This window comes from Phascolarctos cinereus, unplaced genomic scaffold, assembly GCF_003287225.1.
Source record: "Phascolarctos cinereus isolate Bilbo 61053 unplaced genomic scaffold, phaCin_HiC Scaffold_3;HRSCAF=262, whole genome shotgun sequence".
Classification (NCBI taxonomy): Eukaryota; Metazoa; Chordata; class Mammalia; order Diprotodontia; family Phascolarctidae; genus Phascolarctos; species Phascolarctos cinereus.
Window position 1 is genome coordinate 152,023,583 of NW_027555736.1, and position 17,014 is coordinate 152,040,596.

The 17,014-nt window shown below is 36.2% G+C and overlaps 1 protein-coding gene across 9 annotated transcripts in view; it reads left to right on the forward strand.

The window, feature by feature from the left end:
• Positions 1-17,014, forward strand: part of LRRC49 (leucine rich repeat containing 49) — a 190,740-nt gene that overhangs the window by 134,820 nt on the left and 38,906 nt on the right. For 8 of the 9 annotated variants that reach the window (XM_078151234.1, XM_078151232.1, XM_020982063.2 and 5 more), the window contains 2 exons: positions 4,137-4,220; positions 7,219-7,388. In XM_078151234.1, the coding sequence (XP_078007360.1) occupies positions 4,137-4,220; positions 7,219-7,388 (254 nt within the window). The remainder of the gene's footprint in view (positions 1-4,136; positions 4,221-7,218; positions 7,389-17,014) is intronic. The other variant, XM_078151231.1, reaches the window with a different exon arrangement.

The window sequence follows — 17,014 nt, forward strand, 5'->3', positions numbered from 1 at the left end:
TACCCCTGGGACAGTAAGGAGTGTTGAGGGTCTGAGTCAGGGAAGACTGAGGGAAGTTCTACTGACAAGGAGCACCAGACCCAGTGTGCTGCACTGACAGGCAGAGTGAGAAGGAACTAGCTCCTGGTGACTGCGGAAGTACAGGGGTGGGGATGTCACTGGATGTAGGCACTTACAAGAGACTGGAGATCTTGGTCTAGGTTCCAAGCCAGAGAGAGGAAAACTAAAGGAGCATCCAAGGCAAGATGCACCATCCCCCATGCCCTAGGACTAGAGATGATTACAAAAATTAAGGTACCACAAAAAAATGCACAGGCAAAGGAGAAAGAATTTAACCATAGAGAATTACTATGGGAAGAGAGAAGACTGGGGTTTGTCTTCAGAAGAGGATACTGAAGTAAAGAAACCATCTTCTACCCCAAAGAGTAATGTCAAATAGTCACTTGCCAAAAAAGAATTCATAGAAGAACTTTAAAAAGACAAAAACTCAAATGAGAGAAATTGAGGAAGCACCTCAAAAGAAAACTGATCTGGAGAACAGATCAAGAAGAGAAAACATAAGAATAATCAGACTACCTAAAAGCTATAATCAGAAAAAGAATCTTCGTACAATAACACAAGAAATAATTAAAGAAAATTGTCCTGAAGCATTAGAACAAGAGGGTAAAATAGAAGTAGAAAAAATCCACCAGAAGAAAAAAAAACAGAAATAGATCACCACCTGAAAGAGATCCTATAAGGAAAACCCACAGGAATATTACAGTCAAATTTTGAAACCCCCAGCTCAAGGATTAAATATTACAAGCAACAACAAAAAATAAATTAAATATGGTGGTATCACAATTAGAATCCTACAAGACCTACCAGCAGCAACACTGAAAGAATATAAATCTTGGAACATTATATATTGAAGAGCAACAGAACTGGGTTTCTGGCCAAAAATGTCATACCCAGCAAAGCTAAGCATAATCCTGAATGAAAAAAAAAAGATGTTTAATGAATTGTCACACTTTCAGGACTTTGTTTACAAAAACAGTGACAACAACAACAAACCTGAAATTAGAAGATTCGACAGGCAAGAGCCAAGAGGAATGTAAGGAACATACCAAAGACTAATTACAAGGCATTCAGTAAGGACAGACGGTTAACCTTTTATGTATGTAAAATGTAAAACATATGTCTATGATTGATTGTTATTAGTAATTGGGTAGTTCATAAGAAAAATTGGAGTAGACCTGAATATGATGTGACTTTAGAAAGTAAAACTGTTTAGGAACAGCTAAAATGAGTAAGTATCTTATACAAATGAGGCATGAAAGGAAGAACTGACACAGAGGAATTAGATGGGGGTGAAGGGCTGTTAGTTCTGATAACCTACTTTCATCAGGAATGGGATCAAGAGAGAACAACACATATATATCTAGAAGAGTATAAAAATCTTCTAAATTCAGAAAGAAATAAAACATTAAGGGAAAAGGGAGGATGAGAGAGGATAAGGAAGGGATCTCCAGAGGGGATGGTGAGGGAATAGGTTATGGGGAATATAGAAGGGTGTTTAGATTAGGGGAATGGAAGGATAAGGGAGGGATCCTTGGGCTGGGTGAGTTAAGTAATAGGAAGGCAAGGTAGTGGGCAGAAGTGAAGTAGAGGAGTTAGGAGAGATAGGAAGTAAGAGATGCACACAAACATAAAACAAAGATCAGAAGTAGAATTTGTTAGGGGAAGTATATGTTTATATATGCATGCATGCATATATATTTATATGTGTGTGTATGTATATATACATATATACATATACATATATATATATATATACATATATACATATATATATATATGTATATGAAAATATCCACGCTTAATTGTAGCCTTCTGGGGTAGGTATAGGGGAGGAAGGGGGAAAAAGAGCAAAGTAAAAAGTGCACAGCAGAGAACAAAAGAAAACTTACAAGGAAGCAAAGAAAGGATGGACAGCTCTCAACACAATATGCAATATTTATTACATAGGCTTTTTTGAAATGGAAATTTATTGCTGTATATTTTGAATCCTCTCTTATGTTCTGCTATGCATATGACATGGTTTTTTCTTTTCTTATTTTGCATTTATATTTTAATATTTAAGTTTGTAGGTTTCTTTTCTTATTGTGTATTTAAGTTTTAGAAAAAATAGTGATAGTTGAAAGACTGCAGATGACCTTTAGATTTGGTAAACAGGCAGTGGCTTAAATAGAGTTTCTGGAGTATGAATATACCAAATATGACTATAAGGTAGTGAGACTGATTTTCATGTGTCAAGGAAATATTTGAGTGCCTATTACATATGAGGCATACTATGTGCTGTGGTGCTATGGGATACACAGAGATCTAAGAGATGACACAGGTCTCTCCCCTGGAAAAGTTCATAATCTATCAGGGAAGATCAGATCTGTATTTGCACAGTTATAATACAAGGGGATATAGTAATAAGAGTGATAATGATGATGCTGATGCTGATGATGATAAGCTGGCATTTATGTAGCACTTTAAAGTTTGCAAAGCATTTTACACTTATTTTCTCATATAATCCTAAAAACAACCTTGTGAGATACATGCCATTATTATCCCAGTTTTACACATGAGGAAATTGAGACTGAGAGAGTTTAAATGACTTGTCCAGGGTCACACATCTTATAATTGTCTGAGGCAGGATTTGAACTTAGATCTTCCTGATTCCAAGTCCCATGATATGTCCATTGCATCAATTGGCTTCCTGTTTTGTTTTCACTTATTTGTGAAAATAAATCTCAGGTATTAATTATGCATTTGAAGTGATTATTTCCTCCCATTGGGGCTATCTCTGCTTACTGGTTTCCCTGGTTTACTTTTAGTCCCAGCTAAAATCTCACCTTCTACAGAAAGCCTTCTTGATCCCTTTAATCTAATGCCTTTCCTCTGTTGATTATTGTCAGTTTATCCTATCTGTATCTTTTTTTTCGTACATAGTTACTAATATGCTGTCTTTCTCATTAGACTGTAAGCTCCTTGAAAGCAGAGACTGTTATTTACCTTTCCTCCTATCCTTAGCACTTAGCAAAGTAGACTGGCACATAGTAAGAACTTAATAAGTGATTATTGACTATTAGCACTACTGCTTAGCATATAGAGCTACTGAAACTATGGGCTTGATGTGTCTTTAGTTGGACACTGATAAGGTAATTCTTTAGAGGGTAAAAAACCCTCAATCATAGAATATATCCCCATTTCTTGCCAGCCGTCTCAACAAATGTATGCAGTGTAGCTTCCAAGTGAAAAGCATGAGTCACTCAGTAAAAATTGCTAGAGAAGTAATTCAAAGTTCATGACCCATTGATGTTGGATCAATAATCTTATCTTTACATATGAATCACATTTCAGTAGATTGAAATCAGCATGACCTAGTAGAAAAAAATACTATATTGAGGTTATAGTTCTGGCTGTGCCAATAACTAGCTTCATGATTTTAAACAAATGATTAATCTTTCTGGGCCTTGATTTCGCCATCTATAAAATGGATTGGATTAAGTGATTGCTAAGATTACTTCAGCCCTAAGATTCCATGAGATACTTGAATGCTACAGAGAATGTGTGTGTGTGTGTGTGTGTGTGTGTGTGTGTGTGTGTGTGTGTGTGTGAGAGAGAGAGAGAGAGAGAGAGAGAGAGAGAGAGAGAGAGAGAGTGAGTGAGTGTATTCTTACCTGCACGCAAAAGGGACAAAAGTTTTTCCTATGATGCAAGGTTTGAGAATGTGGTTGGGATTGAATAATTTTTCACTTTACTTTTTGAAGAGTTTTAATTTTATCCCTTTTCTAAGCAGGTGGAAACTGTTCCTAAAAACCTTGCATCCTGTTTCTTTTTCCTCTTTTACTGTTTCCCACTTCCCATCTTTCATTCCTAGGATCAGTCGTGGTATCACCAGGCTGGGAGAGTTAAGGTAGGAGATCAAGATTGATATGGAATCAGGGAGGAAGAGGAGAAGAAAAACATTCTATAACTTGCCTTGAATTAAATCTCTTGGCAGGTTAAATGTGTTTCAGGGACAGATTAAGCTCCTAAATCTAAGTTTATTTAAAATGAGAAGGTAATGAAATGTTTTAGGAGATATCTTTTTTTTTCTGTAGGAAGAAGAAAGGCGCATGGCATCTATTGTTGCAAGAAAAGAGGAAGAGAAGAAGCGTGAAAGTCATAAGCAAACACTGATCAAGGTCTTATTTCTCCCTGATGCCCTTTCATGCTTTGAAGACTTACCTAGCTGCTTCACTGCTGTCTTTACAAGTGCATTGTAATGAGCTTTGCTCTCTGACATTTAAAGAGAAGTTAGGATACATCCATGCATATTTATAGAAAGTATTCCTTTATTTTCATTCTTTGTTCTTCAATGGCATGGGAACTGTTCACAGGCTTACAAGCACACTTCCTCTTATCACTAAAGTGGCTCACACATAGCCTCTGAATCTGTACCATTTCACAGGCCAGTAGTAACTACCTCTTGCCCCAGAATCTGTTCTCTCTACTCATCCACAACTGAAGATTCATGTACTCAGACCTATAACAGAATTTGTTCTAAGGAGTCTCATTCTATTATCTTTCCACTCTGAGTATGGAGTAAGTTAGAGAGAGCCACACTCAGGTGCCTTTCTTCCTCCATATCCCTTACTATTCTAAGCCTGTTTTTCTAGCATGGTGTAATTGATCTATGCTCTGTGCACTCTCTCCTGCATCTCTTTTGTTCATTTAGTAACGGCTCTGTCTCTCCCTTCTCTGTCTTCTTTCACCTGGGGTTCTCGGCCCCCAACAAGGAGCTTGTAAAAGTTTTGAGTAATTCAAGAATTTAAAATTTTTAAAAGTATCTTAAACTGTCACCTTGAGACCTACATAAAAAGCACTTTGTTTTAAACTTTTTTCCTGTCAGGAACTATAACAAAAATTATAAGACAGAATTCTTCTGACTTCATTGTTTTATTATGCAGAATTTCATAGCTATTAAGAACAAAGTAATAAGTTCTTCCTTTAAAATTAAACATAGGTCTTTGCTTAACACATTTACTAGTGTTTGAATTTTTCCCTGGGTACTACTATACTAAAGATGGCTTTCCATGTTGAAGTACTCTAACCCAAAGCTTAATTATCTTGGAGCATGAATACTGTCTGTGACAGATTGAACTCTTGTCCATAGCCTCTCTTAGAATTTCCTGAGGTATAGGAGTTTATGTACAATAATCCTGCTGGTGTTTATTGCCCTTGGCTAGCAACTTAAAGGATAATTCTTTAATTAAATTCAATTTAATGAACACATGTTAACTAACATATGTATTCAGAATGTTGTATTAGGTTCCAAAGAATAATAGTAACAGTAACAATAATATTAACTATTGGAGTAGATTAGTCTCTGTCCTCACAGAGCTTGCAACCTTGTAATTATTTAATTCATTCAAGAAGCATTTTAAGTGTCTAGTGTGTGCCAGGCACTGTTAGAGGTAAAATCAGTAGAGTCTTTGCCCTCAACGAGCTTATATAACCCTGAGGTTCTTCTCCTCCCAGTTTTTAAAATTTATTTATTTTTAAATTAAAGGGGCCATCCCTTGGCTCACTTCTTAAAGAGGCCTATTCACTGAATGGGCATTGCCTCACTCAGAATGAGAACCTGAAAAGACCTTAGCTTAAAAGGGCCAGGGTCCTGAGCCTTCTCCAGTCATCTGATGAATATCTGGCCACTGAACCCAGATGGCTCTGGAGGAAAAAGTGAGGCTGGTGACCTTGCACAGCCCTCTCTCACTCAAAACAAAGTCAATTGCAATTCATGTCATCTCCCTGATGTCATGGTCCTCTTTGAGAACGAAGGGCAAACACAACAAAAACATAATTCTACAAAGGGAAATAAATGTACACAGATAAGTCATATTATACATGTACACATATACACACGTAAGTCATATATACATGAAGTAAATACAGTATAATTTGGACAGTGAGGGGAAGGGCACCCACACCTGGGGGGTAAGAGGATCAGGAAGGGCTTTTGGGGTTGGAGATAACATTTTGGGAGCCAGCAGATCAATTGTTTTTTGTCTTGCATGTAGTACAACTCAGCAGGGTTGTATAATTGTCCCAAATTCTCAGATAGCTGTAGTAGAGAGGACTTCCTGCTATACTGCCATTCTCCCAGAAGGGGGCTCCAGAGGTTACAGATCGCTAATAAACAGTTTGCTCAGCTCTCTCCACAGATAATTTATCCCTTTGAATTGAGGATTGTATGTTTGTGACTAGTTCTTGTAAAATATGTTTATGGAACTTTAATTATTGTCACTGCCCACACATATTTGTCTGCCTTAGAAACAAAATCTTTTGGCACTAAGTCTCATCAGTAATTGATTTTTCAAATTCCAAAAGAGTACCTTACTCTTGGTTACTGAAAAAGACTCATTTAACTCTTTAAATTTAGACTCAGCTGAGATGGAGTTAAGTGGAACCCAAATCTCATAGACCCATTAGCTATCAGACCTAGAAAGAACCTTGGAGGCCACTTTTTTCCCTCCTCTACATCTTATATATGAAGCAACAGAGATCCAAAATTAGTGTCAGAACAGGAACTTGGTTTTTGTAACTTTTAATGCAGTCTTTCAGCTAGGTTATTGAAATTTAACTTCCCTTAGGGTGACTGACTATTCCTTTTAGAGCAGTGGCCTCTTGTTTCTTGATTTAGTGTTGGCAACTAGGAAGGGAGGAAGCCTTCAGTCCTTCCAGGCATGCCTTGGCCTCAAGCTTTTTCCCTCCCTTCCCCGAAAGTTTAAGCTGGTTGGAAGGGCAAACTGGGAAAAGAAAAAAAGAGTGAAAAGACAGAGGAAAGCAGAGGTTTATGGACTGACTCCCTTACCTACCTTGTTCATTCAAAATTGGTGAATTTCTTCTACATGTATAAAAGTACAAAAAAGAAAAACTGCTTGTGCCTTAGAACTCCATTAATTTATTTTAAAAACAGGTTATTTCTTATTTACATATAGTTTTGTTATTCAGCTATTGCATTTATACCATCCTTTTCAAGGATAATTATCTACCTCTATAATTACTAGGAAATATTGGCATGCTAATTCTTTTATCACAAAGTATGATAGGAAGGATTATCCTTTCTGTCTGCTATATTTTGCTGCAAATGTTGCAAATAAAAATATAAATGGTTTCTTGTTACATGTGCTTTTTTTGTAGGAGAAGAAAAGGTTAACAATTTGCAATGTGGCTCGCAAGTGGGATATGCAGCAGAATCGTGTGGCTGGTGGTCCTTCTTCAAGTCAAGATGGAAAAGACTCTGACTTACCATCTCAAGAGGGCTGCCAAATGAATGGAAGTGGAACTTCTGTATATCCAGAGGAAACAGGGTAGGAGACACCACCTCTCAAAATATCTGATATTATCTAGAGTTGAACATTAGGGAAATATTTATTTCATATTCAATTAAGCGATCAACCAATTAGTAAGCATCTTTATAAAAGACTAGAAAAAAAGTCATTTTTTAAAGTAGAGATTAGGAAGATGGGAAAATGGGAATAGGAAAAGGGAAGCTCTAGTAGTAAGCTTGTTTTTGATGTTTCATTTCTTTCTCTTTTCACACTTCTCATTCACTAAATAATAGGCTATAGAATCAGAAATCCTTTGATAGTCATCTGAGTCAAATAGGTAGTGATGGGAATTTTCTTTTTATTATTATTTATCATCATAACTGTAGAATTCAAAAAGGGAAATCTACAGGCCAGTGCTTGGTCTAAGTGAGGAATAGATCACTGGAATGATGGAATTGTTCTTTCAAAAAATGGTGTTCAAAAACAAATGTTTCATATTTTAATTAAAATTAAATGTTCATATTTGGAAAAATGTCAGTTTTCCAGAATGAAAGTGAAAGAATTATTAGGTAGTGATATATAACTTATTTTTTAAAATTTCTCAATATGTTTTCCCAAAGTTTGCTTTTTAAAAGTTTTCAGTGCTTTTCTTTAATGTCCTCTCAGATAACAAATACATTGTGATCACATTTGCAGGGTTAATGTTTTGCTTATATAAATTCAAATCTATTTCTTAAAATTATAAAATTTAGGAAATGTAATGGCACATTATTACTTTGAGTTTTGACTTGAGTGAGGAAACATTAATTCAACATTTCTTAAGCAAATGTCTTAGTAAGTCAGACAGTCTTTAAGCTTCTTATGTCACTCTGAAGTATACAACCTCTTTTATGTGAGAGTTTGATCCAGAAATGGTCACAGAATATTTGGAATTGAATATAACCTGAAATAAGTTGTTGTTGATGTACAGTCATTTCAGTTATGTTGAGGCGTGTGTGTGTGTGTGTGTGTGTGTGTGTGTGCATGCATTTACTATGGTGCTAGTTTCCTGCCCAGCAGCAGGCACGGCAGTACCTAGAAGGCAAATGTTATTATTATCATCATTATCATGATGATAAGAATGAGGCTGAGTCAGCAGGTACTAGATTCTTGATAAGACTATTTATGAGGCTGTCCCCTGACCTATAGACATATTAGTGCTGGTGGTGGTAGGATCCTGGCTATTCAGAGGTTCAGAGACAGATTTATGATATAGCCAGTCAACAAATGCAAGTTAGAGAGAGGAGTAGTTGAAACTAATAAAATGGTGAACATGTATTTTGAATGCTACTAACATATTAAAGTATATCGACAACAATGAAAATGGTTGTAGGGCAAGATAGGAAAAGGTACTTAGGAAGCTACCTAGGAAAAGTTACTTAGGAAAAGATAACTTATACCTTTGATTGCTTGCAGTTAGCTCCCAACTTATAAACTGAGTATTTCTCAGGATTTGGCTTATTTGTTACTTACTGGGAACTCATAACACTTTTTCCTGTAGAAATAACATGAACCCATGGTTATATTCCTAAATTAACTTCCAAAGGACTATTTCACCCATACATATACCATAGTACTTCAAAGATCTATGATCTCATGACTGTGGGTACTTCATCTGCTGATGCAGACAGCAGCCCTATAGTGACTTAATAGATTGTCTTTGAGAGTAATTGTGGTCAAAGAATTCATTGCCCTATGACCAACCTGGTGATAAACTTCTCAATTTATATAAGATGACCCTTGGACCACAGATACCTAGTCCATCATTGGACCCAATACAATATTGGTACCACATTATATGCATTTATAATAGAAAACAGTAGAAAGCAATGCTATTACAATGTTAATAGTTAAAGTAAAAATAATGACACTGAATAAGAAATATTTTTAAATTTTTAATTATAATGTTGAGAAAAATTTTAATTGAAGGAAGGTGAGGAAGTAAGTAGAGATTTCTATAGAGGAAGGGCTTAAAGAGCTTTAAAGGTCAATAAAACTTATTCTTTCCAAGGTATTTTCCTTATAAAATATTTTCTAGAGAAGTTTAGAATACTGCTTAAATTTTTTTTCTCATTATGTAGAGGAATCTGTGATAGTTCAAGAGACTGTGGCAGACCTTAAAGGAATGAGATTTTACTCCTCATAAGGTTCCATGGCCCCTCAATTATCCAAAAGGCTTCACATACTTTTTTACTACTATGAATATTTTGAATGGGAACATCTGAGCACACTCCTCTTTTGCAGTCTTTTGTACCTCCTTTGTCTTAGGTCATCACCAGCTCCTTTATATCATCTATTTCCAGTTTAAGATTTAATTATTTTCTCATGTCACTTATATTTTCAGTGACATTCTTCGGGTTTGTCAAATCCTTTAAAATCACTTATAGCTTGGGGTTAAACGTTTTCCCCCAGGCCCCATTCATATTTATGTATGCTGTACTTCATCCCAAGAGTTGCAGTATTTTTCTCTGAATTTGTTGTAATCCCTCAAAAAGTATTTGCAATGTCTTCCTCTTCTTTAATCTTTTGTATTCCCAGAACTTAGTACAGTGCCTGACACGCATTAAATGCTTAATAAATGCTTATTAACTAAAAGTTCTATAGTCTAAATAACTTTCTAATTCTTTGGGCTATTAACTGTACCAAGGAACCTCTACCCTGCTGCCAACTATTTGTGTGACCCTGGTCTTTTATTTAGCCTTAATGGACCTCTGTCTATGAAATGAAGGGGTTGGAAAAGGTGAGCTATCATTGAGTTACGTGATTTAGAGCTGGGAGTGCCATTAGAAATAATCTAGACTGCATTATCAGAGAGTAAGCTTTAAAAGGTTCTAGCATATGGAAAGGTGTCAGAATCAGGACCATCGGGAGACCATGATCTAGGGACCAGCCTAAGTAAGATACAAGGGGTTATTACCAGAAGATTGACTATCATATGAGGAAATTTATTTGCCATAGCATCTCATGAAAGCATCTTTTAACTTGTAGAAAGTCTGTAGTTTGTATTAGTGAAAGAAGTAGTCATACTGACAAAGTTATGTGTATTTAAAAATATGTTTTTATTGATATTTGTTTTTTCTCTGCATCATCACAGTTATCTCTAGTGTTCTTCCTCATTCTCTTCCCAGGCACTGTGACTGCTAGGGATACAAAAAGAAGCAAAAGACATTCCCTGCCCTCAAAGAACCCACATGTAATGGGAAGACAACAAGCAAACAAATATGTACAAGCATGCTATATACAGGGTAAATAGGAAATAATGAAGGGAGAGCTAGGAAAGGCTTCCTGTAGAAGATGGAATTTTAGTTGGTACTTGAAGGAATGCAGGGAACAGAGGCAAAAATGACTTAAGAAAACATTTCAGGCATAGGAGATGTAGGGGTATAGGCCTAGTAGTGAGTGGTACTGCTGAGTCAAAAGTTAACCAGGTGGGGCAGCTAGGTAGTACAGTAGATAGAGCACTGGCCCTAGAGTCAAGAGAACCTCAGTTCCAATCCAGCCTCAGACACATAACACTCACTAGCTGTGTGACTCTGGACAAGTTACTTAGCTCCAGTTGCCTCACCAAAAAATTTTTAAAAAAAGGTAACTAGATGAACTTAAGCTTAAATTTCCCAAAGTATTCCATTGAAATAAAAGTGTTAAGGTGATTTTTAAAAATAGCTTTAAATCCAGGTATAGCTTTCTCTTCTTTTGAGATATTTTCTCAAAGCTATTTTTTTCTCAAAGATATTTCTCAGTTATTTTCTAGTAGAATACAGTTGGGTCGACAATAAATGTGTTATTGAATATATGTTACTAGCTATAACAAATAACTCAAGAAAAATCAGTTGCTGCCTTTTCTCTAACACCAGCAGTTTCAACAGTCATCTTAATGCATGCAAGTTTTTCTTAGTTTTAGAGCTATTAAACCAGTTGTGACTTGCCATAAATAATTCAAAGACATTAGTATTTTCACCTTATTTCTTTTTTAATTTTCATGAAGACTAAAGCCTCCTTTTGTATCAACAATATTAGTAGGTACTTTGTAAAACTGAGGCTAGTCTTTAATCCAAAATATTAACAGTTTCTCCGCATGAGAAATAATACTTTTAAAAATGTCATGGTTTGTTATGATTGACTCCACAGATAGAGATACCTTCAAACATTTAAAAATATTATTCTTTGGTGATTGTCACAATCGTAGTTATTAAAACCATGCACGTACCAGTCTGAGATGGCATAGATCCTTTCTCTGAATTATATATTATGTCTGTTTCACTTCAAAACTTATGATTTTCCTTTCTCTTATTGTGAATTTATTGCCAAATTTAATAAGATGTAATTTAATCATGTGTGTGTGTGTGTGTGTGTGTGTGTGTGTGTGTGTGTGTGTGTGTGTGTGTGTAGAGAGAGAGCAAGAGAGAAAGTGAGAGAGAGAGAGACAGGGAAAAGGAGACAGTCCTGCATGTGGGTTCAAAAATTCTACTACATAATTCAAGATGGGAAAGTGTGACTAGACAATAATTCATGGGAAAAAGACTTGAGGACTTTATTGGATTACAAACGCACTGTGTGTCAGAAGTATGATATAGTAACCCCAAATGCTTCTCTCTTCTTAGCCTGCATTATTCAAAATGCAGTATCTGTAACAAGGGAGTTAATAATCCCTCTGTAGTTTGTACTGATCAGAGCATACGTGGAATATTATGTTCAGTTCTGGTTGCCTCTTACCAAATTGGAGAACATCCAGAGGAGGGTGACCAGAATGGCAAAAGGGCTTGGAAAACATTCTCTATGAGATTAGATTGGAAGAACTGGGGGTGTTTAACTTGAAAAACAGAAGATAATGGTACCTCATAGCCATCTTTAGGTTTTGGAAGGACTGTTATATAAAAGAAAAATTAAATTCATTCTGCTTGATTTCAAAAGGTAGGATGAGAAAAAAATGCATGGAACTTAGTAAAAGATTCTGGCTCAGTCTGAGGAGGGGAGCTTTGCAAAAGTAGAATGGGTTTCTTTTTGAGGTAATAAGCTCACTGATGGAAGTTGTCATGTAAGCTTAGATGGAGACTGGATGTCTACTTGCTATATATGTTATAGCAGAAATTGCTGTTCAGATATAGGGAGAAGTAGGCTGTGTCTTCACATCAGTTTTCAGTCCTCGAGCTTACACTATCCTCACAGATTTTCAAGTTCTCAGGGCTCTGTAATTGATGGACTTAAAGTCAGGCTCTGGGGATGGAGACTACAGCAGGAGTTATATCTTCAAGACATAGCCTGCAGTGTGCTGTCATGACCAGCCTAGCCTTAAGTTCTTACTCATATTGTAGAACTAAGAGAACACCCATTGTCTATTCCTACAAACATAGATAAGTTTTATGGGAACTCAGGAGGAGTCAAGAGGCAGGGAGAGTGTGACCCCAAAATGAGGGATAGAGAGTTTGATAGCAAAGAATTAGGCCCTCAGACTAAGATAAAGGGCTCTAGTACTTACCTTTCTTGTTCACAGAAGAACCTGAGTGCTGCCTAATTGAGTTGAGCAAAGTAGAGATGAGGATGGAGTGATTCATGCTGCTATAGATCAGCTACCCATTGTCTGTGATCCTATCAAGTACAGCACAGCACAGCTGGAGGATCCTCATTGCCTGTAAGAGATGCTGCTGCTCAGGTCCCACCATAGGATCTGGCTATTTTTTCGTCATACTGGTACTTAGCCCTCAGGCCTAGGAGTTCTAGGAACATTGCCTTTTGTGCCACCACCAGTTTGGTCTTTACCTTTGCAAATAACCATGAGTTCAGCTGTACCATTCTACTTGCCATACGGCTGCCATCACTTAGGTGAGAAATCCCAAGGAGGTGATCTTTTACCACGGTGGCAATTCATGTGTAAGCTGGGTGGTTATAGCTTAAGGGCTGCCTTAATTAATTTTGTAGGAAGACCCAGATGTGAAGGTCATATAGTCAGTTACATAGACAGAGAACCTAGCTTTGAATCCCAGCACTACCACTTACTACCTGTGTGATCTTGGACAGTTTTCAAAAAGTTTAGGGCATTTGAAAGAGGTAAGGGTTTTGGGAGAAAGATAGTGAATTCTGTTTTGGACATGCTGAGTTTAAGGAGCATGTAATTTGAAGCATATGGTTTGGAGCATACAGTATGAAATGTCTAATTAGCAGTTGGTGATATGGGACTGGAGTTCAGGAAAAGAGATTAAGATTGAATATGTAGAATCCATGTGAGCTGATGATACCATAAAGTGAGATAATACAGAGAGAAACAAGAATGGGGCTTTGGGAGCCCTATATATAGCCTTGTGGGACACCCATAGTTAGTATGTGTGACATGAATGAAGAAGGCTTTTATCAAGCACTTCTTATGTGCTTATGGGCAAGGCGTAGATGAAGATAATGTAAAAAAGATGGAAGAGTGGTCAGACAGGAGGAAAACCAAAAAAGTGTCATGAAAACCCAGAAAGGAGAGAGAATACTGGAGGAGAAGAGTTAGTCAATAGTGTTAGATTCTTCAGAGAAGTCAAGAGGAATGAGGACTGAGGAAAATCCGTAGGATCTGACCAGAAATATTAAAAACTTCAGAGAGAATAGTTGCACTTAAATGATTAGGACTGAGAGGAAAATAAGTAGAAGTGCCAAGTGTTGATGGCTTTTTAAGGGAATTTAGCTGAAAAGAGAAAAGAGAGATAGGATGATGATTAGCAGGGGATCTCATGAGGGCCTTTTAGAGATTGGGAAGATGAGCATGTGTATAGGCAGTAGAGAAGAAATCAATAGGGAGAGATTTTAGAATAGAGAGTGTGAGGATAAGTAGCAATAGAAATCTGTTGGAGAAGATGGGAGTGAATGAGATCAAATGTGTATTTAGAGAGGTTGGCCTTAGCAAGGAAAAGGGCCACCTCTTCATCAGAGACTGAAGTAAAGAAAAATGTTGGATGAGAATGAAAGTTTAAAAAAATGAATGAAAATATTATTGTTTACTAGGTAAATACATCTAGGAATTAATATAATTAATATAAGATGATTTTGGAAGATCTGAGGAATGTAGAATAGCACAATATTTTGCAAAGTCTTCAGATTTATCTTTAGCATTGTAAAGATATTCAAGGGGCTAATTTAAACAGAATGTTTGATTTTGATTTTGCATTTTTGCATAAAGGTACCTGGCAAAGAATTTACATAGCTATAGACTTTCTTGCTTCTGGTTATTTTGTGTTGGTACTCTAGTGCTTGTCATTTAGAAAAATTTTATTTTTCTTTTTCATTTTTTTTTTCAGGTAGACAGTAGCATTGATTCATTTTTCTCTAGTCATTTCATTAAATGAATATCAAACAATATCCTGAGGACCCTATAAGGAATTATTATGGAAACAGTTAATAATTGTTCTTTAAAGTATTGGTTATTGGTATTTTGTTATTGGTATTTGTTATTGTTATAAAATTAGTTTCTTATCTTTTACAATTCAAAAAGCATATGGGAAACTTAATTATATTCTCAATGTATTATTGATACTATCTAAGTTGATATGTAAGTTCAAACTGGACCTTTGTATCCAGCCAGAAAAGAGACATTTAGGTGGCACAGTGTATAAAGTACTAGATCTAGAGTCAGAAGACTCATCTTTCTGAGTTCAAATCTGGCCTCACACATGTATTAGCTGTGTGACCCTGAGCAAGTCACTGAACCCTTTTGCCTCAGCTCCTCATCTATAAAATGAGCTGGAGAAGGAAATGGCAAACCACTGTAGTACCTTTGTCAAGGAAACTCCAAATGGGGTCAGAAAGAGTCGGACATGACTGAAACAACTGAACAACGATGACGAAATATATCACTAGTCAGTATATCCCTGTTTGGGACTTCAAGAAAGGTCTTCCTGGTTTCCAGCTTCTTCTCTTGCTCAAACAGATGAAATTATGAAATAATCCAGTCTTTAGTAAGAGGTACGTGTATGAGTAAAAGATATCATTTCATAAAAATTAGATTATTTCTTTGAGATGCATGTGTTTATTGTGTAGACATTCACAAACTCAGCTCAATATCTTCCTTAAAAGTTATGTTAGTAGTTTTCCCTCATTTTTATATTCATTATTATGTTAAAATTTCATCAATTGTCTGAGTGAGAATTTTAAGTAACTTTCAATGATTTATAATCATTTTGGTTGACTGCCTTTGCTGACTAGTAGATTATTTATAGTTATAAGACTTTAGGAACATAGGATTTAGAGCCTGAATTATTTTGGAGACTGGAGACCATCTTGTCCAATTCTATCATTTTACAGATGAGGAAATTGAATCCCAGAAAAATAAAGGGACTTTCTTAAGGTCACACAGCTAGAAAGTAGCATAGATGGAGTCAAACTTGGATCCTCAAACTTTAAATCCAATGCATTTTCCACAGTTATTAAAAAAAATTTATAGGGTTTTTTTAAAAAATCATTTTTCATCTATTTAGATACTAGGTGAGGTTTGTACCTGGGTTGTTTTTGACTATAATGAGTATATCTTCCTTAAAAAAAAAGCCCAGTAACATCATTTTAACAAAACAATTCAACTTTTCTTCAAATTATGGAAGATGATACTTTTGGGGCAATAAGATCTTAAAGATCTTAAGGTCCTCTTGGAAGTAGGGCACTGTGCCCAACCACTGGGTTGTCTTCAGGCTTTTATCAGGAATGGATCCTTCAGAGCTATTCTTCTCCAAATTTTCCCCCAGGAATTACTAGGAAGTCTTAGGGGCAAGACATTTTGTATATTGATTGTCTTCTAAGCTCTTTGCCTGATCCTCTCAACTGCACTCTCTACATCTGCCTCGAATCTCCTTGGGCCTTTTGAGAGGTGGGAAATGAAGGAAATTTTAAAATTGGGAAGGAGGAGAAACATTGATTTCTAATCTTTCACTATCCTCATCCAGAATGGACAAATTCCTGCTTTTCCCACTTCCTGACGTAATATAACTTAGAAAATTTTTGATTCAATCTATCTGAGCCTTAGATTTTTTTTAAAAATAGGAATAACATAATACTCATACTACCTATCTCACAAGGCCATAGTAATGATCAAGTGAAATAGGATCAGAGCATGATAGGTCTGGAGCTGGAAGGTGCTTCAGAGGCCACTGAATCCATCACTTTATTTTACAGATGAGGAAACTGAGGCTTATGGTGGTGAAATGACTTGCCCAAAATCATAAAGTTAGCAAGCATCAGAAATGGAGTTTGCACCCAGGTCCTTTACTTGCAGAGCACAAAGTAGACCACAAAGCAGTATATTAAGTGTCAGCTCTTGTTATTTTATTTGATCAAACAGCTATATAAAATACCAATAATTTGACTGCAAAAAATTGTTTTTATTATTGTTACTTCTGTGCTATTGTGTAACCCTTGCCCCTATTATAAGCAGGGAACATTGGGAGAAAAATTATTCTGTCATAAACCAAGTTTAAATGTTTATTCTGATATCTTGGTTATTTCCACATTTTCTGCTTTTCTTTCCCCAGTGCAGGGCACAGTGCTTGGCATATAATTGGCACCTCAATGCTTGTTGATTGATTGGTTGGCTGATTATTTGAAGACAGAGGCAATGATACATGATTAAGGGCTTTAACTTTGGGTTGTCCTGTTTGGATCTCTTT